The sequence below is a fragment of the Rhinolophus sinicus genome, chromosome 6 (genome assembly GCF_057876585.1).
Source record: "Rhinolophus sinicus isolate RSI-liver-muscle chromosome 6, RSI-T2T, whole genome shotgun sequence".
NCBI lineage: Eukaryota > Metazoa > Chordata > Mammalia > Chiroptera > Rhinolophidae > Rhinolophus > Rhinolophus sinicus.
In genome coordinates this window covers 68,591,133-68,614,747 of record NC_142506.1, presented here as the reverse complement: position 1 = coordinate 68,614,747, position 23,615 = coordinate 68,591,133, and the positions used below count along the sequence as shown (strand labels likewise).

Sequence of the window (23,615 nt, the reverse complement as noted above, 5' to 3'; positions counted from 1 at the left end):
AAGGAAAGTTTTCAGTCTCATCTGTCACTTGCACTTAAGAGGCACTGGCATACTGGTTCCTTTCCAAGGGCGATTTTAGACAGGACAAGGGGTGAGAGCTGCGGGAGCTGTACTTCTTACTGGCTTCATAACTTCACGCCTTTAAAACACAGACTGGAATCTTCAAGGAGCTCCATGTACCTGCCTCATAGATAGACATCAGTCTGTCCCATTCTTTTGGTGGGGAAACGGGGTGATGGTGGTGGAGTAGTGGGGAGGGGCAGGTGGTGGGAGGGGCTTGCTTGGGACATGGGACGAAGGCTACGGGGACAGAATGAAGGGCAGGGCACCTTGCATGTCCAGCCAGATGCAGGCTATCCTCCACTGACCTGGGAGGGAGGGATCCAGTGTCCCCGGGGAGGGCAGAGGCAGGGAAGGCCCAGCAGCTCACAGCTGCCCTGAACCCCACCCACTGCCCTTGCAGGGTCCGCGTCCTGTGCCATCGTATCGTAAACGCCACCTGGTTCACCAACTTCATTCTGCTCTTCATCATGCTCAGCAGCGCTGCGCTGGCTGCCGAGGACCCCATCCAGGCCGAGTCCATGAGGAATCAGGTAGCAGCAGACCCATGCCCCTGCAGCTCAGCGCCCCTCCCCACTCCAGCCCTCAGCTACCCACACACCTCACCCTGCTCCCAAGTTCAACTGTGTCATCTATGTGCCTGTAGGCATCAGAGTTTCTTAGCTTTTAAGTCCCTGGAAGGCCAAGACTGCCCGATCTACTTCTTCTGAATAGTATCGTCACAGCATGCAGCACAGACAGGCTCTTGTTGCCTGGTTTTAATGATGGTGGTGGTGATGATGGTGGTGATGGTGATGGTGGTGATGGTGGTGATGGTGGTGATGGTGATGGTGGTGATGGTGGTGATGGTGATGGTGGTGATGGTGGTGATGGTGATGGTGGTGATGGTGGTGATGGTGATGGTGGTGATGGTGATGGTGGTGATGGTGGCGATGGTGATGGTGGCGATGGCGGTGATGGCGATGGTGGTGATGGCGGTGATGGCGATGGTGGTGATGGTGATGGTGGTGATGGTGGTGATGGTGATGGTGGTGATGGTGGTGACGGTGATGGTGGTGATGGTGGTGATGGTGATGGTGGTGATGGTGATGGTGGTGATGGCGGTGATGGCGATGGTGGTGATGGCGGTGATGGCGGTGATGGCGATGGTGGTGATGGTGATGGTGGTGATGGTGGTGATGGTGGTGATGGTGGTGATGGTGATGGTGGTGATGGTGATGATGGTGATGGTGGTGATGGTGGTGATGGTGATGGTGGTGATGGTGATGGTGGTGATGGTGGTGATGGTGATGGTGGTGATGGTGATATTTTTGCTCCACCCTTCCTCTCGCTGACTTCTCCTCCCCTGTCCTGCCCCCAGATCCTCGGGTATTTTGACATTGGGTTCACCTCTGTCTTTACTGTGGAGATTGTCCTCAAGGTGAGTGAAGGCTGTCATGTGGGGCCAGGGAACCACACCTGACATGGCTCCAACTTACTCACACAGCATCACTTGGGAGCTGGACGGCAGGGATGACGGAAAAGCAAGGAGAGGCAGAGAGCAGCAGGGAGACTTGACCCTGGAGACCAGCTTAGTTTTCCGCTCACAGGCTGGTCCGAGCGCATGAACAGGTGGACGGTGGAGACATGACACGTAGCCTCTGCAGCCCACACCTCTCAGCCAAACAGTCATGTCTGTGGAGCACAGGGAATTTTCCTTCCATGTTCAAGACACAGTTTGCCTGCGAGTAGACCCGGGGAGCTGTGATTCCTTCCTAGACCTTCATTAGCAGTGACTGAGAGGGCCCCCCTCCAGGCACCCTCAGAGAAGTGTCTGTGGCGCTGGGCTGGGTTTCTGGCAGCTCTGCTCTGTCCCGCTATCCCGCTTCTTGTCCACAGACATCACTGCTCGCCTATTCTCCAGGTGGACGCACTGGGGCCACAATACCGTGGTGGAGGATCTGGGAGGCAGAGGGAGGGCTGTCTGTGTGACTGAGCCCCAGGAGCCCAGCCTTCGCCTTCACAAGCAAGGAGGGGAGAGGGCAGCCATGCAGGAGAAAAGCCCTGCTGAGCACGCTACAGTATGAAATGAGGACGGTCCCTTATTTCAGGGTCCTTACTATTAAAGGAGTTGAGCAGAGGGAGATGGTGGCTTCCCTGAGATCCAGGAGGACTTCCTGAAGGTGGTGGCATTAGAGTTAGACCTTGAAGAACTTCATTAGGGAGAGAGAACAGGGGCAGTCCGGGTGGACAGAACGGTGGCAAATGCATTGTAAGATGTTTAGGACATGCTCAGGGAGTGGCCACTTTGGGCAGGGGTATGACACACATACAGGGAGGCCTGGCTTCAGAGGCTGGGAAGGCAGCTTGAGAGGAAATCACACAGGGTCCTGAATGCCATGAAAGTCCTCAGCACTGTCAGACGTTAGGGGCGTATGTGTTTGTGCAAAGGGCCTGGGAGATTGTCAGAGAATGCAGGAAAGAAGCTGAGAGGTGCAGCCAGGAGTGCAGGGGGCTAGAAAGAGAGGGGTCAGGGGCTTGGTGAAGGTCTTCAAGTCCTGTTCGGGTTGTTCAGTCAACTCAGGCATCCTTAGGGCAGAGGTGACTTCTGAAGAAGCGTCTTGAAAGGAGGAATGGTATCACATCCTGTAGGAGACAGGAGGCCAGGGCTTCCCCACTCTGTGACCCCACAGGGACGGAGACTATGGCATCTGATGAAAGAGACGGGCTTTGAGAGGGCCCCAGACTTCCTGAACAGGGAGCAGAAAATGGGGGAACATGCTTAGGACACAGCGAGCAGTGGGGAGAAACATAGACACCTTCTGGCAGACCCTTGCCTCTTGTGGAGCAGACTGAGGCAAATCTTCCCCCCAGAAGCCCTGCCTTTGGGGACACGCCCGTCCCCAGCCCAGCCCCACCCAGGGCGCTGCCTCTCTGTCCCCAGATGACCACCTACGGTGCCTTCCTTCACAAAGGCTCCTTCTGCCGCAACTACTTCAACATCCTGGACCTGCTGGTTGTGGCCGTGTCCCTCATCTCCATGGGACTTCCGTGAGCAGCGGTGGGGCCGGTGGGGGCGGGGGCGGGGCCCCTCTGCTCCATGCCAGGGCCTCAGAGCGGGAGTGCTGCTTGATGGGCAAACTGAGCTGCAAGGGGAGGGTGTCTCAGCGACATTCACAGGGGTCTGGTCCCTTGGGGCATCATCAACTGGACCGAAGTGAGAGTGCTAAGTAAGCAGAGCGACGTGCTGGAGACTAGGAGGGAACGCAGAGAGGAGAGGGCTGTCCCCCAGCTGCCCATGGGGCGCACAGCCCCTGCCCTTGGTGCCTCCAGCCAGACATGGGACACAGCCTGTAGCGCCTGCCTTGCTGTGCAGCTGGCACCAGAGGGGGCACGCCCATTAGCAGGAGGCACTTTGTCCTGGAGGCACTCCCAGCCACGGGCAGTGGAGGGGAAGCGGGAGTGTTTTCAGGCAGAAACAGGCCTGTGTAGAGCAGGAGGCGGGAGGCTGGGAGCTGCCCTCAGCCCTGCCCCTGGCCACCGCACAGGTCCAGCTCCATATCGGTGGTGAAGATTCTGAGGGTCCTGAGGGTGCTGCGACCCCTGCGAGCCATTAACAGAGCTAAAGGGCTGAAGGTGAGGGGACCAGGTGGCACCTAGTGGGGGAGCATGAGGGGGCTTCAGGGGGCCTGACCCCACAATCCTCAGCCCATCCCCTTTGCTGGTCGTGGGTGAGGGTGAGCGTGGGCAGCCATGTCCCCCAGCCCACTGGCACTTCTGGGGTCCCCTTGGCTGGGAGGTGAGGGTGGGGGCTCCCGCCATGGCCCCCACCAACCCGTCCGCCCCCCCAGCACGTGGTGCAGTGCGTGTTCGTGGCCATCCGCACCATCGGGAACATTGTACTGGTCACCACCCTCCTGCAGTTCATGTTTGCCTGCATCGGGGTCCAGCTGTTCAAGGTGAGCCGACAGGCCCTGGTGCCGGCCCTCAGGCGGAGGCCAGGCCGGAGCCCGCCCATTTCCCCTCTAAGCCGAGGGAGCTCCAGGGGTCCTCCAAGGCCCTGCCGGTAGCCACCCCCGGGGTATCTGCCATCTTCCTGGCTTCTGGACGATGAAGGGACCTCCCCCCCACCCCTCCACCCCCTGTGGGCCAGGAACAGGCTGAGGGTAATGGGGAAGGAGGCCCCCCACCCACTCTGAGAGGAAGACACAGGCTCCTCCTTCCAGAGGCCCTGCCTTCCCACTCTGTTGACACCCATTTTCAATCTTGTTTCCATGACAACGTGTCTCCCTCCCTCCCTCCCTCCTCCTGGATGCAGGGGAAGTTCTTCAGCTGCAATGACCCGTCCAAGATGACAGAGGAGGAGTGCAGGTGCGCTGTGCTCTGCTGGCCAAGGGTGACCAGCCGGGGGACGTGTGAGGGGGGCAGGGGGCCCTCCAGGCTGGGGGTCTGGGCACCGAGCCCCTCGGTGCAGGAGGGGTGCTCCCACCAGTGCCTCGCTTTGGGTCACCCTGTGGGAAGGGAGTGCCCAGTGGTGTCGCTTCGGCACCTTCGTTTCTCCTGCACACTCGCTGCCCGGGACCCAAAGGACATGGGGGGGCGGCATGGCTGCGTGCAGTGGTGACCAGGTCTCCCCACGCACGCCAGGGGCTATTACTACGAGTACAAGGATGGGGACCCCACGCAGATAGAGCTGCACCCCCGCGAGTGGACGCACAACGAATTCCACTTTGACAACGTGCTTTCGGCCATGATGTCCCTGTTCACAGTGTCCACCTTCGAGGGGTGGCCGCAGTGAGTGAGGGCGGGGGCCTGGGGCCTGGGGTCTGGGGCCCAGTCGGGGCACGGGCAGGTGCTCAGCCAACCCCACCGGCTCCACGGGGCTGCAGGACTGGTGTTGCACTGCTCATTCCAAACAGAGTCTGACGGGGTTCTCAGCAAAGATGCTGCCCCCACCCCCCTGCAGGGGGCGCCCTGCAGCGGAGGCAGCGAAAGGCAGGCCCATTCCAGGACCTGTCCCTGGCCCAGCCCTGACTCCTCTCCGGTGGCTCAGCCGTTCCCAAAGCTCCCGCGGCCCCCGTGGGGGGGCACAGAGCCTGGCTCCGTGCCCCGTCCCCCCTCGCCAGCCCAGCGCCCTGTCCCCGGCCCGCCCCAGGCTGCTGTTCAAGGCCATCGACGCGAACAAGGACGACACGGGCCCCGTGTACAACAACCGCGTGGAGATGGCCATTTTCTTCATCGTCTACATTATTCTCATCGCCTTCTTCATGATGAACATCTTCGTGGGCTTTGTCATTGTCACCTTCCAGGAGCAGGGGGAGACCGAGTACAAGAACTGCGAGCTGGACAAGAACCAGGTGCCTGGGGAAGGGGGGCACAGGCCTCCTGACCGTGCAGAGTCCTGGCGCTGGGGTGACCCAGGTCCTCTAATGAAGCCCAGCCCCAGCCCCCACGCACCTCACCCTATCGCCAATCTGAAGCAACACCAGCTGGTAGGGTGGGGGCTCCTCGTGGGACCCTCATGATGCCCAGAGGAAGGGAGCCCTGCAAAGCCCTGGGCTGGGCTCCGGCCGTGTCAGGAAAGGCCCGTGAGGACCCCGAGGGCCCCCCCAGCCAATGGGACGCTTCTCAGCGGTCCAGCAGAGTCCCTCAGCCCCAGGCTCGGGCTCCCTCCAGCAGATGGATGTGGGAGGAGTGGGGCCCTCGGAGCTGACGGCCGGCCGTTGTGTCCCATCTCAGCGCCAGTGTGTGCAGTACGCCCTGAAGGCCCGCCCCCTGAGGTGCTACATCCCCAAGAACCCGTACCAGTACCAGGTGTGGTACTTGGTCACCTCGTCCTACTTTGAGTACCTGATGTTTGCCCTCATCATGCTCAACACCATCTGCCTGGGCATGCAGGTGAGGACCACGGACACACGGCCCCGACGGGCAGGGCTCCAGGCTGGTTCCCCAGTCCACTCCTCCTGCCACCTGCTGCGCACCAGGCGTGGTGTGGGCAGGTGCTACGCGGCACAAACAAGGAACTGCCCCACACCTTGTTGCCAAGCACCTAGCGGTTTGTTAGGGGGTAATTCAAGCATTCCGGCAGCTGTGCGATTCTGTAAACAGGAGCGGGCCATGTGGAAGGATGAGGGAGTGTCAGATGCACAAAGTGCTCTCACGCTGTCTCTCTGCTGCTGCAAATCTGGATGGTTGAGGTGGTTGGAATGTTGGCTCCAGTCCCGAGGAGAATGGATTTAATATTCACAGAACTGGAGTCCCTTAGGAGTCGAGCACACGTTACAGACAATATCCTAGACAGCAACGTCAGCAAGCCGTAATTAAGCATCTGATCCCTTAAGGCCTGTGTACACAGAACCTCACAGTGAGGCTTCCTGGTCCTCAGAGGCCAGCACACACCCAGCTGTGACCGCCCACTGCCAGGCGGTGAGGACGCTGGAGGGAATCCCTGTGCCAGCAGGCCCTGGTCGTACAGAGCTGATATCAGGACCAAGGGCTCGAGTTTGGGCCCAAGGCAGGCAGTAGACTAGGGTCGTCCTGCCAGGACGGTGGGATGGGGCCAACCACCAGACTCTCCTGAACTAGCTTGGGAGGTTTTGTGGAAGAAGTGGGAAGTCGTCCACTTTCCAGGAAAGAGAGGGTAAGGGATTCCTGGGAAGTTTGAGAAGAAAGGTCATAGTGGTGGGTGACGCGGGCTAAGGTTGTGGCTTTGAGCTACCGCCCATCACGGGGCCACGTGCACATGCAGTGGACTTGGTGAGCTCAGCATCCCACCAGCTCTGGAACCCAGGGCTCCTCTCTCCCTAGTCCTGTGTCCGAATGACCAGAAGGAGCATGGCACAGAGCCCTGCTGGGGACCTCCTCTGATCATTGCAGAACAAACGTGAACAAGTCTGACCTTGCAGCCATGTGTAGAGGAACCCACTCAGCAGGACATGGATGGGGCCACCTCTCCTCCTCCTCCATCATCTACTTGGGGGGAGAGGGGATACTCATTAGACTGGGTAGAACTCGGGGGATTGCTAACCAGGCTCCTAGTGTTTTGAGATTTGAAAAGGGGGGGACCCAAGGCAGGGGATGGAGCCACCAGGAAAAGGGTGGGGCTCTGGGCATGCTACACGCAGGATGGGGAAGCCCGGCCCTCCTAGCCCCCTTCCTGGGCCTTCCCCCAGCACTACAACCAGTCCGAGCAGATGAACCACATCTCAGACATCCTCAACGTGGCTTTCACCATCATCTTCACCCTGGAGATGGTGCTCAAGCTCATGGCGTTCAAAGCCAGGGTGAGTCTGGGGCCACGGGGCCAATGAGCTGGTTGGGCCCAACAGGGCGGGGACCCTCTCACGGAGCACCCCCACCCCAGCCTCGGTCTCCAGAAGGCCCTCACCCCGCATGTCTGCTCCCCACCTGCTCACCCCTTTGGCCACATCTACCTTCAGACACAGGGTGGGCAAGATAGTCGGGCTGCCAGAGCTGGCAGAGGACAGGATGGATGCTGGCTGCCCCTGCCCGGCTCTGGTCTTACTCTCCTGCCGGCAGTAGAGCTTCTAAGGACTCAGCCCAGAGCTGGGCGTGGGTGGGCGGACCTTGCTGCGTCTGTGGTTCCCAAGTCCACTCCCATGTGTCCAGCCCAGCCCCACCCTGTCCAGCACCAAGCAGGGTTACGAGGGGACAGGAGGAAAGCGCTGCCAGTGCAGACCAGGACCCCAAGTCCCCAACCCCTCGGTCCTCATCCCCACCCCTCCCCGCTGCACTATTTTCTGCTCTGGAGGAAACAGCCACCGGGCGGTACAGGAGGGGGGGCGCAGGGCAGCACCAGTGGGAAGGGGAGACCCATTGACCTGGCCAGCACCCTGCATCCCCACGTCAGGACCAGCACACCCTGCTGGACGCCAGGGCTCTTCCTCTCAAAGCTCAACCGGCTCCGCCCCTGTCCCCCAGGGCTATTTTGGGGACCCTTGGAATGTGTTCGACTTCCTGATTGTCATCGGCAGCATCATTGACGTCATCCTCAGCGAGATTGACGTGAGTGTCAGGAGGGCGGAGCCGTCCCTGGGGTGGGCGGGGCCATCGGTGGGGTGGGTGGAGCCGTCCCTGGGGCAGGTGGAAGCACGTGTCTGGTCCACAGATGTTTGTGGGGGACCCAGTGCATGTCCAGCCTGGCACCCCAGGGGTGACAAAGGCAGAAATGACAGGAGTGAGTCCTGCAGAGCAGACAGACAACTCAGATTCCAGGCAGACATAACAGGCGTGCCTGTCCAAGGAAAGAGCTGTAGTGGAAAGCAGTGGTCACCTCCAGGTGCGGTGGCCAGGGAAGGCTTCATGGTGGTGCAGCCGGAAGTGGGGCCTGAAGGAAACACATGGCGACTGGAGTTGGGGAGAACAAGCACCACAGGCAGGATATACGAGGAACAGCAGAGAGTAGGAAACACAGCAAAGAAGGTTCCGGGCAAGGAAGGTTCCGGGCACGCTGCGTGCTCTGGTTCAGCAGAAGTCTGAACACGCAGAGGAGGGAAGGGGAGGTACGGCTGGGGAGTGAGGGGGGCAGTGCAAGGCCCCTGAAGCTCTAGCAGGGCAGTGCGAGGAGTGAAGGATTCTTTTCACAGTTCACCTGGAGGCGAGGGGCAGGACTTCAGAACAACTGGGAATAGGGGCCAGTTAGGGAGTAGGTCGTCATTTCCTCCCCAAACAGTATCTGGTGCCTCCCGCCAGCTGCAAGCACAGCATGAACAGGGCATTGGGTAGAATAGGCAACAAAAACCAATCTATAACACGGCAGGTGTGCCAAGCTATATAAAGACAAAGCAGGTCAAAGGCTGGGGGGGGGGGGCGGGAGGGATGAGAGGAGAGGTGGGGGTCAAGATGGTATCTGAGCAGAGACCTGAATGAAGCAAGGGAGTGAGCCAGGCAGAAATCAGGACAGCATGCTGCAGGGGGAGGAGCGAGTTCGTGCAAAGGCCCTGAGTCTGCATACCATGGCCAGGGAGGATGGTGGGCGTGAGGGTGGGTGCACCTTGCCCCCTGAGACACAGCTGGTGTGATGAATGCATCACAGGAAAATGACAGGGGTCTGAGTCTGGGTGGGCCCATCAGCTCAGTGTCCCCTGGAGTCATGCCTGCAGCCCTGGAGCCTGGGGAAGGGATCAGACAGCAGGTCTTGAGAGCCAGCAGGTTGGGTGGAGTCTCAGTGCAGGCAAGGGCGTTGGAACCTGGCAGGTGCTGGGGCCCACACTAAGCAGGGAGGCACATGGCCCCAGGAGCTGGACCGAGAGAGGGCTGGAGGGGACGAGGCCCTGGGTGTGGAATGAAAACCGAGAAAAAGCAACGGGGGCCAGGTTTCTGCCAGAGAGGTCCATGTTCAAGAGACCTCAGAAGCTGAGCCCTCCAGAGGTGGCCTCGCTGAGGGTCTGAAGGTCAAGGTCCCTGCAGCGTTGAGGAGGTGGCAGGGGACACGGAGGAGGAGATTCAGAGGCTGGAATATAAAGACAGCTTCCCTGTGGGCGAGTCCTGTGAGCTGCCTCCTGGGGGGGGGGGGCTCTGGAGACCAGCATCCCTCCTGTCCAGAAGGGCAGAACAGGGCTGCCCCTGACATGTGGCTGAGGGAGACGCTGAGCGTGGGAGGAAAACATGCTCCCACCCCGAGCCTGCCCTTTGAGAGCCTGGCCATGAGCTGGAAGCCGTGGTCCTGCTCCCAGGCCAGGGTGGAGAAGCACCCGGTGGACGGTCTCAGCCTAGAGGATGGCACATCTGTAAGGGCCTCAGTGGCACGAGGGCACTGCCCAGCACCCCTGACTCAGGGAGATAGGGAGGTAACCCCTTCACGATGGTGTGCACGTACTTTCCAAAGTGACCCCTCTGGGATGTCCCCAGTGTCCCCAGTGTAACCCAGACACACAGGAAGAGCCTGAGCCCCTTGTCAGCTGTAGATGCAGCTGAACACAAGAAGGGATCGATCTGTGTGCGCCTTCCCCATCTTCCTGCTCCCTTGCCCCCAGCCTGTTGCCCCTGTCCCCACAGCTTCGTCCTCACGCCCTCCTACCCCACCCTGAGGGGCAGCCAGTTGAGGTCTCCACCCCCTGCCTCTTTTTCTCTCTTAACTTTTCTCATGTCTGTCCTTTCTGACACCCCCCTCCCACCGTGTCCCTCCTCCTCTCCCCCTTCTCCCCCCCCCCCATCTCTTCTCTCCACAGACTTTCCTGGCCTCCAGCGGGGGACTCTATTGCCTGGGTGGAGGCTGCGGGACCGTTGTAATTCCAGGCTGCATGAGCTCTGCCCTGCAGCTTGCATGCTCAGGCCTGGCCATGGGTTGCATGGGGTGGACCTGGCACTCAGGGCTCCCTCCCCCAGAGCAGGCCCCCCAGGGCCAAGTTAAGGTTGGGACAGGGGCTCTGTGCTAGAGCGTGCATGGTTTTAGTGGCTTTCTCAGAGCCCAGAGAAGTGGGGCGAGGGGTTTCTTTGGCACCCTCTGTGCAGAAGGGACCATCCAGAGAGGACAGTGGTGCTGGCTGGCAGAGGACCTTAGTGACAGGTCACAGGCACAAGGCTTTGGGGACACAGGAAGCTGGGCAGAGGGGCCCCCCTCCAAAGTTACCAGGTGTCTAAGGCAAGCACAAGGTCAGAGGCTGGCCTTGTCAGAGGACAGCATGTGTGGGGGAGGGTGGTGTCAGCCAAATTATGGTGACAGAGCACTGGGCTTTAGGGAACCTCTGTACTGGGGGAACCCTAGGGGATGGGGCCAGGAGAGCTGCCAGGGTCCTCTGCTCAGTGGCAACCTGAGGACAAGGTGCGATGAGGCAGGAGGCCCAGAGGGTCAGCATGGGCCTGGCCGCAGCGTCACCCCAGGGCCAAGTCCCCGGGGCCTCTCCTGACAATGGGCTCACTGCATGCTTCGCGCCACACCCCCTCCCCTCCTCCCAGCGGGACAAGCCCAGAGCCCTGAGCCCAGGATAGCCCAGCACTGTCACGGCCCGTCCCTGACAAGAGCCCCACCATGGATCTCCTCCTGCCCTCCCTTTCCCCCCCCCCGTTCCCCCCCCCCCCGACCCCGCGGAGGTGCCGCCCCGCAGGACCCGGACGAAAGCGCCCGTATCTCCAGCGCCTTCTTCCGCCTGTTCCGGGTCATGAGGCTGATCAAGCTGCTGAACCGGGCAGAGGGCGTGCGGACCCTGCTGTGGACCTTCATCAAGTCCTTCCAGGTGTGTTTGTGCAGCCGCGACTCCAGGGCCACGCCGGAGGGCAGGGGAGCCCCGGGGGGACCTGGCGGGCGGAGGGGCCAGTCAGGCTGCAAAGGGAGCAGGCCCTGTGACTGACCGCCCCTCCCCCAGGCCCTGCCCTACGTGGCGCTGCTCATCGTCATGCTTTTCTTCATCTACGCGGTCATTGGTATGCAGGTAAGGGGCGGGGCCGGCCTCGGCGCGTCCTGGCCAAGTGGGCGGGGCCTCAGTGAATCCTGACCAAGTGGGCGGGGCCTCAGTGAATCCTGACCAAGTGGGCGGGGCCTCAGTGAATCCTGGCCGTGTGGGCGGGGCTTCAGTGAATCCTGGAGCCGCTGGGCCCGCCCCCTCCTGCCTCACTCAGCCGACAGCCCAGGGGGTTCCCAGAAAGCCGCAGTGCAGTCAGGTAGAGAAGCGCTGGAGGGACCAACCTCCGGCAGGCCCAGGCCGCTCAGTCGGGCTCCCCGACAGCCCTGTCCGCCTTCCCTACTTGGTGTCCCCAAGTCAGCGAGCATCCCCTTAGGAAAGTTCATGCACCTGCTTTTTTTCTTGGGCTTGATGGGAAGAACTTCACCGAAACGACCAACGCACAAACAGGTGGATGTATTCAGGTCTGCGGCGGAAGGGCAGGAGGAGGTGGAAGGAGCTGCGCAGGGCTCAGGGGGGAGAGAGCCGCAGGCAGAGCCTATGGAGGCCTCCCCGTCAGCCCTGTGTGATTTGCAGATGTTTGGGAAGATCGCCTTGGTGGACGGGACCCAAATAAACCGGAACAACAACTTCCAGACCTTCCCACAGGCTGTGCTGCTGCTCTTCAGGCACGAGGCCCCCTGTCCTTCCCACCCCCACTCACCCCTGGGCCTTTAAACTGCACTCCCTGCATTGCAGGCAGGGCTGGCTGCCTGGTGTGACCTGTGCGGCCACACAGGGCCTGTGCACAGCAGGCTATGGTGCTTGTCATTTCTGGAAGGCCACTTGGCTCGCCACTGTACAACCAACGCCACTTTGCAAAGCATTTTTGAACAAGCAGCCCCATGTCTTCATTTCGCACTGAGCCCGCAAAGGATGTAGCCGGTCCAGTTCCCCCACTCTCATCCCAGAGCAGGAGACAGAGGTCAGAAAGCCTCGATGACCTCCCAGCCTGCCGAGCTTGGTCAGCACAGGTGCTCTCTTGCTGTGCCCCACCCCCAACCAGGGACTCGAATTGTGGATTGATTTTGCCCCTCCAGCCAAGAAACCCTTTGCTATCGTTAGCTCCTGCCCCAATAGGTGGAGCACAGAGGGGAAACTGAGGCCAGGCATGCCCTGAACTGCACAGCAAACTCGGGGTCTAGCCTCCCCACTTCGAGGGGTAGCCTAGTCAGCCCCCCTGCCCCCGCCCTGCTCCCAGCCCTTGCTGCTGGCCTCCCTGCAGCCACGCAATGGGCCAACAGGAGCCCCTCCCTTCCAGGTGTGCGACAGGGGAGGCGTGGCAGGAGATCCTGCTGGCCTGCAGCCCTGGCAAGCTGTGCGACCCCGCGTCGGACTACGCACCTGGCGAGGAGTACTCGTGCGGCACGAACTTTGCCTACTACTATTTTATCAGCTTCTACATGCTGTGTGCCTTCCTGGTGAGACACCGCGGGCTGAGCTGGGCGCGGGTCCTCCCTGGTCAGCTGCTGGCTCTGCAGGGCTTGACCTCAGGTGGCCCCCATTCTGCTCATCCGCGCTGTGCTTTTTCATGCTCCAGAAGGGTGGCTTCAGGTTTTCCTTGGGTTGGTTTTTGTTGTTGTTATTGTTAGAATTTTCTAACCTGAAGATTTAATGAGGCTCCGTCCTAAGTAGGTAGGGCTTCCAACAGAGCTGTTTGCCCTCTATTCCTCCCATGAGGAGGACAGTAAGGCTGGAAACCAGGTGCCCCGCGAGGCCCCCATTGTTTTGGACACAGGGCTGCTGTCTGCTCACTCGCCTGGAAGACAGACAGCCAGCAGCGTGCACTGGGCTCTCGTCCCTCGCTTTTTTCTTTCCTGTATTCACTTAGAACAGTTGTGTGAGCTTCTGATGTGTACCAGGCCCTGGGCTCAGTGCAGGGGACAGAAACAGGAAGGGGCCACAGTCCTGGCCCCACAGGAGCTCACTGGGCACCAAGGGGGGTCTATGTATCAGCAACCCTGCAATTCCAGGGGACACCTGTATATACAGAAAAGGCAAGAACAGTGACAGGGGCTCCGTCCCATGGGGGCACCATGCAGGGGAGATGGTCTTCCAGGGAGAGGATGACAGGCTGGGATTGGAGGGGTTAGAGCTGGGTGATAAAGGATGGCACCAAGCTCCCTGGCAGTGACACTGCCTGTGCCAGAGCTCACAGCTGGGACACAGGCTGCTTGTCGGGGGAGGACGGGTTGTTCAGAAGGCGCAGGTATGAGAAGCTATAGGCCCCGTACCCAGCAGGCCGCTCCCAGCCCCCACCTGTCCCCGTACCGCCTGCCATGTTGGCAGGCCTTGGGCACCTTTTACAGATCATCAACCTCTTTGTGGCGGTCATCATGGACAACTTTGACTACCTCACGCGGGACTGGTCCATCCTGGGTCCTCATCACCTGGATGAGTTCAAGGCCATTTGGGCGGAGTACGACCCAGAGGCCAAGTGAGTCCGGACTGCAGGCTCCGTGCCAGGCACTCCCTCACCTGTCCACCTCTCCATCCTAGACCCGTCCTGGTGTCCGGAAGGCGGGTACTCTCCAGTTTAATAAGAACACACGGGCTTCCTATCCCTTCAGTATCCAAGGTCCCAGATCAGAGAACTGCAGCTTCTCAGGGTTGGAAGGGGTCCCACTGCCTGCACCCCCGCCCCCACAGGGCCGAAACCCCTGTGACTTCATGGGGAAATGGTCATCCAGCTTCTGCGTGCAGACTTCCAGGAGTGGGAGCTCAACACTTCACCAGACACTCAGGCCCAGGCTACTCAGAGTGTGGTCCACGGACCAGCAGCTTGGAGCCTGACAAAAACGCAGAGCCCCCGCCCCCCCCGCCCCCCCCCAGCAGGGTCAGACTCTGTGCTCTTAGCCTGATCCTCAGGGCACCAGCCGATACTGCTGCCTTACAGCCTTTCTAAAACGGTCGTGAGCTCATGCTTGATGACTGTCCCAGGTGCACTATGGCATTTAATCCTTACAACAACCTGTGACACACGTCCCAGGTGGGCTGCCACCTCCCTTGAACCACACCTGCTTCTTCTATTGATATAGTCTGAGAGCCCACAGCCAGCTTGATCAAAACCTAAGGAAGGCTCCACTGTGGGGAAAAGAGGCCCAGGTCCAGCCCTGGGAGCCCAATATCTGAGGGACTTCTGGCCCTGCCTGCCAGGAGGTAGCCCATGCCTGGTGCCAGGCACCTGTGAGTTCAAACATTTCTTCTCTAAAAGGAGCAGGCTCCCACTTCCTAAACACAGTTGGGAAATAAGGATGCATTCGTTCCCCATGTCCTGGCTCTCTTCCCGTTGGCCCATTCTCTGGGCGGGGCTGCCAGGTCCCCGAGCTGTGTGTCCTCCTGCAGGGGCAGAATCAAACATTTGGATGTGGTGACCCTGCTCAGAAGGATCCAGCCCCCTCTGGGCTTCGGGAAGTTCTGCCCGCACCGGGTGGCATGTAAGGTAACCTGAGCTGCCAAGAGGGTGCCCCTGGGAGAGCAGGAGGCACGGGGGTCTGGGGGCGAACTGGTGGGGGCCTGGTTGGCTGAGTCACCTTACAGCGTCATCATCTGGGTCCCCAGTGCCTCCCTGAGGATCTGAAGTCGCCAATGTCCCCAGCTCATCCCTCCCTCCCGTCATGAAGGGCGTCCTGCTCAGCCTGCCCACCCCCCACCCAGTCTCATTTCCCTGCCCCCAGACGGGGTGAGGGCCTGGCCAGCTCAGCAGCGAGTCCCCACCTGTCCCCACAGCGACTCGTGGGCATGAACATGCCCCTGAACAGTGACGGCACGGTCACCTTCAACGCCACTCTCTTCGCCCTGGTCCGCACGGCCCTCAAGATCAAGACCGAAGGTGAGGCCCCCCCCCAAGGAGGACGAGTTTTCTGGTGCAGATTCTGTCTGATCCTCTGAGACAAAGGTCGGAACCAAGAGCCATGAGGAAAAGCAGAGGGAGTGCCCAAGCCCATGACTAGAAAACCATCATGCCCCTTGGGGCTCAGAGGGAGCCTGACACTGTCCACTGGGCTCAGTCGCAAGGATCTGTCCCCACACAGCTGTGTCTGTGGCCCAGAAGTGGCAGTGGGGAGAGGGGGCTGGGGGCGCCCTGAGGTTCGGCCCTGGGCATGAGCACAGGCAGCCTGATGGAGTCCTCGCTGAGCTCCCTGAACCTGCTGGTTCCCACCTGCTGGGGAGACAGACATGGTCAGAGCAGGTGGGGTCTTGGGACTGTCCTTGAGCCCTTGCTTGGGACTGGGCTGTGTCAGAGCCATCCCCACGGAAGGTCAGGACCATTGCAGGCGGCTGGGAGCCACGGGGCAGGAGAGAAAGGCCAACAGTCAGGAAGCAGCCCCGTCAGAGCACAGGGAGGTGGCCTGGGTCCTGGGGGCAGACCTTGCACAGGAGATGACAGCCTTGGAAGTCAGCCTCCCAGGGCCCTGGGAGCCAAGACCTATGGGGAGTGAGCACAAGGCCCCAGGGGGACAGGGACACCCTCCCCCCATTGCCCGTGACCAGCACAGTAGCTGCCACAAAAGGAAACCCAGCCAACGTTTCCGAGTGAGAAGTTCAGAGGTGGCTTTGTCAAGTGCAGTTGGCTCGGCCTGGATGACCTGGGGCCGCCCCTGCCTGTCCCTCATCCCCAGGTAACTTTGAGCAGGCCAACGAGGAGCTGAGGGCCATCATCAAGAAGATCTGGAAGAGAACCAGCATGAAGCTCCTGGACCAGGTCATTCCTCCAATAGGAGGTGGGTGCTGCTTTGAGAGGCGGAGTCCAGGTCATTCCTCCAATAGGAGGTGGGTGCTGCTTTGAGAGGAGGAGTCCAGGTCATTCCTCCAATAGGAGGTGGGTGCTGCTTTGAGAGGCGGAGTCCAGGGGCACCTGAGGAAAGGGGACAGGGACTTCTCCAGGAAGCCTCATGGGAGTCTGAGAAGGGCCCAGGCCCTCCGTAAATACCTTGGATAGGCCCCATGGCGGCCATCAGGGTCGAAACTGCCCACTGGCTAGGTCAGCAAGAGGAGGGGGGTCTGAAGTGCCCGGTCCTGGCTCCACCTGGCTCCCATGCTGAATCCCATGTCATGTTGCCACCGGCCTTGTTGGCCCCTCTGCAGATGACGAGGTGACTGTGGGCAAGTTCTACGCCACGTTCCTCATCCAGGAGCACTTCCGGAAGTTCATGAAACGGCAGGAGGAGTATTATGGGTATAGGCCCAAGAAGGACGCCGTCCAGATCCAGGTGAGCCCAGCCCGAGCCCCAAGGGACCCTGGTCCCGAGCCAGGTCTCAGAACTCTGCTCCCTCTTCGCATCCTTGAGGGCTGGTGGTAGAGACCAGTGAGGAAAGGAAGTGACAGTTCTGGGTGGTCCACAGTGGGAGATGTTTCAGCCTCAGAAGAGCCAGCAGCTCTCGCATCTCTGGGTGATCAGACCGTAGGAACTGGGGTTTGCTCAAAGAAGAGATTTGAGCTAGACAAGAACAACATTCTCCAAAGATGGCAGCGCTCCCAGGGGCGCTTAAAACGAGCCACTGCGTTTGCAAAGGAATTTACAACTTTCTTTTATCTCATCTGCTTTGTATTTCTAGTTTTTGGTGTTAATTATAAAGTACATAATTTGTAAATTCATAAAAACACACATGCATATGGGCTGTGAGCTCAAAATTTCATTTGTGATTTTCACTTTGAAACAACCTCACAAAAAAATTGTAAAAGTTGCATGTATAATACAAAAACATTTTTTTCCCTGAACCATCTGAGAGCATTTCCCAACGCGATGTTCCATCAACCCAGTGTATTTCCTCAAGGTGTATTTCCTGCAAATGAGGGCCTTCGCCAACGCGCCACGATGCAACCACCAAATTCAGGATGTTAACACTGATGCATTACTGCCCGTGCAAGCTTCGCCAGTTGTCCCAATAATGTCCTTTACAGCAAAAAGATCCAACCCAGAATCATCCATTGCATTTAGTTGTCATAGCTCTTTCGTCGCTTGCACCTGGGACAAGTTCTTTGGTCTTTCCTTGACATGACCTCGACACTTTGGAAGATTGCAGGCCGGGATATCCCTCAGTCTGGGTTTGTGTGGTGTTTCCTCATGATAGATTTAGGATATGCATCTTGGGCAGGAATGTCACAGAAGTGATGCTGGGTTGTCATTGCAAACTATCAGGTGACACCAATCTTGATTTGTCCCATTGCTGGTGATATGAACTTTGACCAGCTCAAATGAATTGTATTAGTGGCACGTGCAATCAAGAGATCATTTGTCTAGAAAACTGTGCTGACTGAAAGGATTTCTCAACCTGGAGGCCTGGGAGGGTATGAAATCATCCATGAGGTGGAGAGAAGACTCCTCGGGGGTCAGGAACATTTGGACTGTTCCAGAGGCTAGAGCAGGACCTGGTGGCCTCACGGAGCCCTGGGACATTGAACGAGTAGGAGAGAGACTGAAACCCCAGCTGCAAGGATTGGAAATGAGTGAGGCCGTGGGAAGCGGTCTGGTCTCCTGTCCTGAGCTGGAGGGGTCCCTGAGTCTCCCTTCTCTCCCCAGGCTGGACTGCGGGCCATTGAGGAGGAGGCCGCTCCTGAGATCCGCCGAACCATCTCAGGAGACCTGACAGCTGAGGAGGAGCTGGAGAGAGCCATGGTGGAGGCTGCGATGGAAGAAGGGATATTCCGGGTAAGTGTTCTGCCACAGGGGCCAGCAACGTCCCCCAGAAAGGCAGGCTAGGAACCCCGCCATCCAGGCGGGAGCACGGAAGCCGCAGACCAGCACCCACACCCCCGGGAACTCAGAATCAATGACCCAACCTCCCCGAGGTGTCAAGTATAACATCCTTTCCCATCTTCCTCCGCCAAGTCTCACCCTTTCCTCCCTCCCCATAATGCCTAGTCAGCCCTTGTCTCTCACAAGCCCCCCGATGCCAAATGCCCCACCTGCTTCCAGTTACACCCGTTCTCAGTCTTCAGCTCTGTCTACTGACGCTGTACAACTGGAAAGTTCTCATGAACACCTTGTTAAACCTTCTTGGGTCATTCGTGAGAAAATAATGGCCCAAAGAGACGATCTGAGATGTCCAACAGTGCTTAGCAAGGTCGTTTCAGAGGTGGGACTGTGACCAGCCCTCCAGACCCCCAAATCCATGGTCTCCCCACTATGCCGTGTCCGCATTTCCTGCAGAGTTCCTCGGGCGTGTCCTGTCCACCCCATCAACTCGAGAACTCTCTGAGGGGAAGGGTCTCTTCACTGGCCCCCAGCTCAGCCCAGTCTCCTCTGCATGGGGTTAGTCTCCCCAAACCATCACTGTGCCCAGCACAGCTGCCATCCGAGGGCGACAGCCCCCACTGCCAGCCCTCACCCCCATCACTGCTCTCAGTCCTTCCACTCTCCCCTTTGTCCCTAGAGGACGGGAGGCCTGTTTGGCCAGGTGGACAACTTCCTGGACAGGGCCAACTCCCTGGCCCCCGTCATGGCCAACCAGAGACCCCTGCAGTTCGCCGAGATAGAGATGGAGGAGCTGGAGTCACCTGTGTTCTTGGAGGACTTCCCTCAGGAGCTGGGAGCCCACCCCCTTGCTCGAGCCAACACCAACAACGCTAACGCCCACACCGCCCGCGGCAGCAGCAGCCACAGTGACAGCCACGTGTTTTCCAGGTAGCAGCGGCACCTGCCAGCCTGGATGTGGGGGCTCTGGGGTAGGACTGGGAAACATGGTTAGTGGGCGCCAGGCTGTTTTGGAGGGGCTGCTCTGAAATGTGTAGTGAGTGTCCTTTGCTGGTCTTGGGCCCTTTGGAGTCCATCCGGCACCTTGATGTGAGAGGCAGTCCTGGACTGCAGAGCGCCTGCGGCCAGCAGGGGGCAGCCTGGTGTCGGCATTGGCACCAGGTCCGTGGGTCTGTTACTCCGTCACCTCCAGCAGCAGGTCCAGGAGCTGAGACCCACGGCACGTGTTTGGTTAGGAAAGGAACCCTCAGTGGCTGCACATGCTACAAAACACTGTGAACAATTAAGGGCCACATGTTGGATTTGGGGCCCAGGGAGGCCCCGCTGTGCTGGGTGGTTCCCGTCTCTGCAACCCCAAACCTGTGAGCACATCAGTGTCATGGCAACAGCGGGACGGGGAGAGCCTCAGCCCTCGTGCAGGCCTGAGTGCCAAGCAGAGCTTCTGTTCTGGGCAGGAGGCCAGGAGACCGACGTCTCTGCCTAGAAAGGCTGAGTCCTGTGCCCTCAGGAGTGGGCGGGTCAGGCCAGAAGCCACCTCCTGTGGCCCGGGCCACCGGCACCCGCTTCCACACAGAGAGCCTGGAATTCGGCCGACACCTTGAGGGACGCTGTGCCTTTGGGTGCCGGTGCTGCTACCGGGTGTAGAAGGGTGGTGGTTGTCCTGTTCATGGATGTGTCCTGTGATACAATCGGGACCAAATCATTTCCAAGAGTGGGTGTCCTGAGAAGGCAGAGGGGCTGAGAAGCCCAGAGCTGAGCTCAGCAGCGTGAGGAACACGTGGCAGCTGTGAAAACGGCAGTGCCTGGGCCTCACCACGGCTCCGGGCCCAGGGCGGGCAGGGGGCACAGGGCCGTGGTTAGGTCTTCAAGTTTCCGGGGGACCACAGTGCAGTCCGTGCAGAGAACCAGTGTCCTCGGGCTGAGGGGCTGCAGCTGGGCCCCAAAGGATGAGCAGCGGTGGGGAGGGTGCAGGGGCGGCATCTCTGACAGGGAGCAAGGGGCGGAGGTGGGAATGTGTGCAGCGGATTCCTCCTGGGGACTCAGGGCTGGCTGGGCAGGGCGGTGGGAGCGCCAGCCCTGGAGTCCAGGCCGCTGGAAGGTGCCAGGTCCAGAGCCTGAGGGAACAGGACGGGCGGTGGGAGGCCCAGCAGCCCGCTCTGGTTCACTGGACTTGCTTCCATTCCAGCGTCCACTATGACAGAGAGTCCCTTGGGGAGACAGAGACGCCCGCTGCCAGAGGAGGGGCCCTGGACCCGTCTGTTCTGTGCACCCCAGAAGGTGAGTCTCCTCCCTGGGGGCCGGGGAACCCACTTCGCCTGATAGCTGGGGAGCCTGTTCAAGGAGGAGCGGCTGGGCCTGGAATGCGGGCGCTGTCAGGGCAGCTCCTCGGCCGGCAGGGAGAAGCGTGAGTGAGACAAGGGGAACCCTAAGGACGCGCCCGGGACACGGCTCTGGGCCCTTCAGCAGATGACCTGCAATCTCCCAGTAGGTCAAGGCCGCTGTGTGTGACAGTGGGAGCCCTGAGGGAGCTGGAGTTCAGTGGAGGTGTGGGTGCTTGCCCCGACCCCCAACACACACACACACACACCTGGGCTCACACACACACACCTGTGCATACACACACCTGTGCACACACACACCTGGGCTCACACACACACACACCTGTGCTCTCACACACACACACCTGGGCTCACACTCACACACACACACTCACACCTGTGCTCACACACACCTGTGCTCACACACACCTGGGCTCACACACACACACCTGTGCATACACACACCTGTGCACACACACACCTGGGCTCACACACACACACACCTGTGCTCTCACACACACACACCTGGGCTCACACACACACACACACACCTGTGCTCTCACACACACACACCTGGGCTCACACACACACACCTGTGCACACACCGACCTGGGCTCACACACACACACACACACGGGCTCACACACACACACTCACACCTGTGCTCACACACACCTGTGCTCACACACACGCTGACACAAAGCAGCTTGGCCAGAGCTGCTCAGACTCTGGCCTGATCCTCCCTCCCAAACCCACGAGGACAAAGAGCAGGGCAAGTGGAGTGTGCGTGGGGTTGGGGGGCAGGGGGTGCGCAGCGCATCCCGCCAGACTGGACGTGGCTGGGCCTCAGCACGTGTCCACCCTGCAGGACTCCTTCCCCAGCCCGAGGGCCTCTGAGTGTGGCTGACTGGCCAAGCCCAGCTCTGTTGACAGGGCTGCTGGTAGGAGTCCCAGCCCCTCCTGTCCTTCCTCATCTTGCCCACAGGACCCCTCAGCAAATCCCACATGGCAAAGCGAAGAGGACAGCTGACCCAGAGGTTGACGCCCACAGCCCAGGCACTGCCTGCCCGCTGCCAGGTAACAGGGCAGGACCTGGGAGGAACTCCATGCACAGCAAGGGCTTCCAGTCAATTACAGAGGGGACCTGACTCCTGGGTCTGCCCCTTTCTTGGGTCTTGGCTGAGCTTCCCTTGAAAGAGCTGTGGTTTCGCTGGGCCCATTGGGCTCCAACATCCTGTGTGAGTCTTTGCTTTTGTGCATTTGGAACAGCCCCCCATGCCTGCGGCGAGGAGATGCCCCATGCCAGGGTCTCTGTCTGAGGAAACCCCCCACAGCACTAGGACCCAGGAGAGTCCATCCAGGTGCCCGGCTCCAGCTACGGCCCTGCTGGTCCAAGAGGTGAGGCCAGGGCTGGGCGAGAGCTGTGGGCCGCATTCAGGGCTGGCCTGGGGAAGGGCGAGGCAGGCCCAATGGAGGCAGGCCCCAGGCAGCCCCCCAGGAAGACCCCACCCAGCCCCTGTCCTCCCTGCAGGCTCTGCTTCGAGGAGGCCTGGACACATTGGCGGCCGATGCTGGCTTTGTCATGGCAACAGGCCACGCCCTGGCAGACGCCTGCCGGATGGAACCAGAGGAAGTGGAGGTGGCAGCCACCGAGCTACTGAGGGGACGAGAGTGTCCCCAGGACTCAGCCCATTCCTTGGGCAGCCTGAGCCTCAGGTCCTCCCTGGGCAGCCTGGACCAGCACGAGGGCTCCCAGGAGACCCTCATTCCCCCCAGGCCGTGAAGCCCGCACCTGGGAGCCAGCATGAGCAGTGCTGGGGACAGTTGCTAGAGGAAGAAGGCTGCCCACCGCGGCAGCCTCGTCGTCAGCAGCTAAGTGGATGGTCAGGAGCCCCCAGACATCGGGAGGAAGCAGATTGGCAGGCCCGTCTCCCCACCAGACCAGGTGCAGTTAGATGGAGACCCTCCGTTCTTCAGATTGGCCTGGTCAGTGCAAGTGTCTGGCTGGTGTGAGGCCATCCCCAGCAAAACATTAAAGTGTCCCGGCCTGTGACACGGGCACCTGGCCTCTGCTTGTCTCCTGTTCCGACCTTCCCCTACACGCGTGCCCCCCCCACCCCAGTTCTGTTCCCCAGAACCCCTTCTCGTGGGCTCGGGGGCCTCTGGACTGCTACTCTGCAGGAGGCAGGTGGAGCCCACTGAGCACGTGTGGGTTCTCCTGGAAGCCCAGCAGCCCCACCTCCGGTCACGCCACACGGCTTCTCACTGGCCAGAGCCCCGGCTGTGCCTGCCCATGGTCTTGGCTGTCAAAGACGGACAGGCGCCACGGCCCCTCTTGTGCACACCAAGGGACGATGCGTAGCAGCGGCTGCAATTGGCCGAGTGCCTCCTTGTGTGACACCCATCACGCCCCCACCACAGCCTTGTGAGGTGCAGGTGGGTTCCGTTTTGAAGACGTGGCAGTGGAGGCAGAGAGGAGGCACGTGTGCTGTGGTCACACAGCCAGCGGGAGGCAGTGGTGACCCCAGCATGGCCCTTCCCCACTCAGCTGGTTCTCTCTCCTCTCCTCCCCTTCCTTCATTGAGCTGAGCCCAGAGCTCACTCTCTGACCGTTGCTATGGTAACTTGGTCCCCCTGCAGCCTCCTGCCACACCCCCAGGGCTCCTGGCTGCCCCCCAATGTGGTTGCCCAGGGTAGGGGAGGGGCTCACTGGCTGCCACTGCAAACCCATGGCCCCGCCTCCCCCAGCACCACAGCTTCCGGTCCCTTCCAGTGGCTCTCCTGCAAGTCCTCTGTCCCCAAATGTCAGCCCAGCAGCATGCTTTCTCCCACCCTCAGCGAGAGCCTGGCTTCCTCCTCCACCAAGAAACACAGGCCCCAGAAGGTCCCTCCCTCAGTTCCTGTCACCAAACCAGTGAACTTGCCTGCTTTGTCTCCTGCACAAAAGGAACAGATTGTAGAAGGATGGGTACCCAGGGGGCTGTGGGGGGAGGCTGGCAGATTTGGTGGGACAGGCCCCTCCTCCAAGCAGGACCATCTGACAGACAGTGTGCCCACAGGGGCTGGGGAGCCACCTTCTGTCACCTGGGGGCACTGGCCAGGGACAGTGTCTGCTGGACCCCCATCTTCTCTCTGCCAGTTCCCTGCATACTTGGGGCCCA

At 60.2% G+C, this 23,615-nt stretch overlaps 1 protein-coding gene across 2 annotated transcripts in view; it reads left to right on the top strand.

Moving 5' to 3' along the window:
* Positions 1-22,515, top strand: part of CACNA1S (calcium voltage-gated channel subunit alpha1 S) — a 45,322-nt gene extending 22,807 nt beyond the window's left edge. The window contains exons 18-44 of one of the 2 annotated variants that reach the window (XM_074317104.2): positions 464-593; positions 1,421-1,480; positions 2,984-3,090; positions 3,588-3,675; positions 3,891-3,998; positions 4,358-4,410; positions 4,687-4,833; positions 5,195-5,396; positions 5,779-5,937; positions 7,212-7,322; positions 7,981-8,064; positions 10,230-10,286; positions 11,106-11,234; positions 11,364-11,429; positions 11,976-12,067; positions 12,700-12,859; positions 13,748-13,875; positions 14,784-14,880; positions 15,168-15,270; positions 16,061-16,162; positions 16,527-16,651; positions 17,963-18,091; positions 18,816-19,066; positions 20,322-20,413; positions 21,440-21,531; positions 21,724-21,852; positions 21,986-22,515. In XM_074317104.2, the coding sequence (XP_074173205.2) occupies positions 464-593; positions 1,421-1,480; positions 2,984-3,090; positions 3,588-3,675; positions 3,891-3,998; positions 4,358-4,410; positions 4,687-4,833; positions 5,195-5,396; positions 5,779-5,937; positions 7,212-7,322; positions 7,981-8,064; positions 10,230-10,286; positions 11,106-11,234; positions 11,364-11,429; positions 11,976-12,067; positions 12,700-12,859; positions 13,748-13,875; positions 14,784-14,880; positions 15,168-15,270; positions 16,061-16,162; positions 16,527-16,651; positions 17,963-18,091; positions 18,816-19,066; positions 20,322-20,413; positions 21,440-21,531; positions 21,724-21,852; positions 21,986-22,237 (3,253 nt within the window). In that variant the 3' untranslated portion in view covers positions 22,238-22,515. The remainder of the gene's footprint in view (positions 1-463; positions 594-1,420; positions 1,481-2,983; positions 3,091-3,587; positions 3,676-3,890; positions 3,999-4,357; positions 4,411-4,686; positions 4,834-5,194; positions 5,397-5,778; positions 5,938-7,211; positions 7,323-7,980; positions 8,065-10,229; positions 10,287-11,105; positions 11,235-11,363; positions 11,430-11,975; positions 12,068-12,699; positions 12,860-13,747; positions 13,876-14,783; positions 14,881-15,167; positions 15,271-16,060; positions 16,163-16,526; positions 16,652-17,962; positions 18,092-18,815; positions 19,067-20,321; positions 20,414-21,439; positions 21,532-21,723; positions 21,853-21,985) is intronic. The other variant, XM_074317105.2, reaches the window with a different exon arrangement.
* The last annotated feature ends 1,100 nt before the right edge of the window (positions 22,516-23,615 follow it).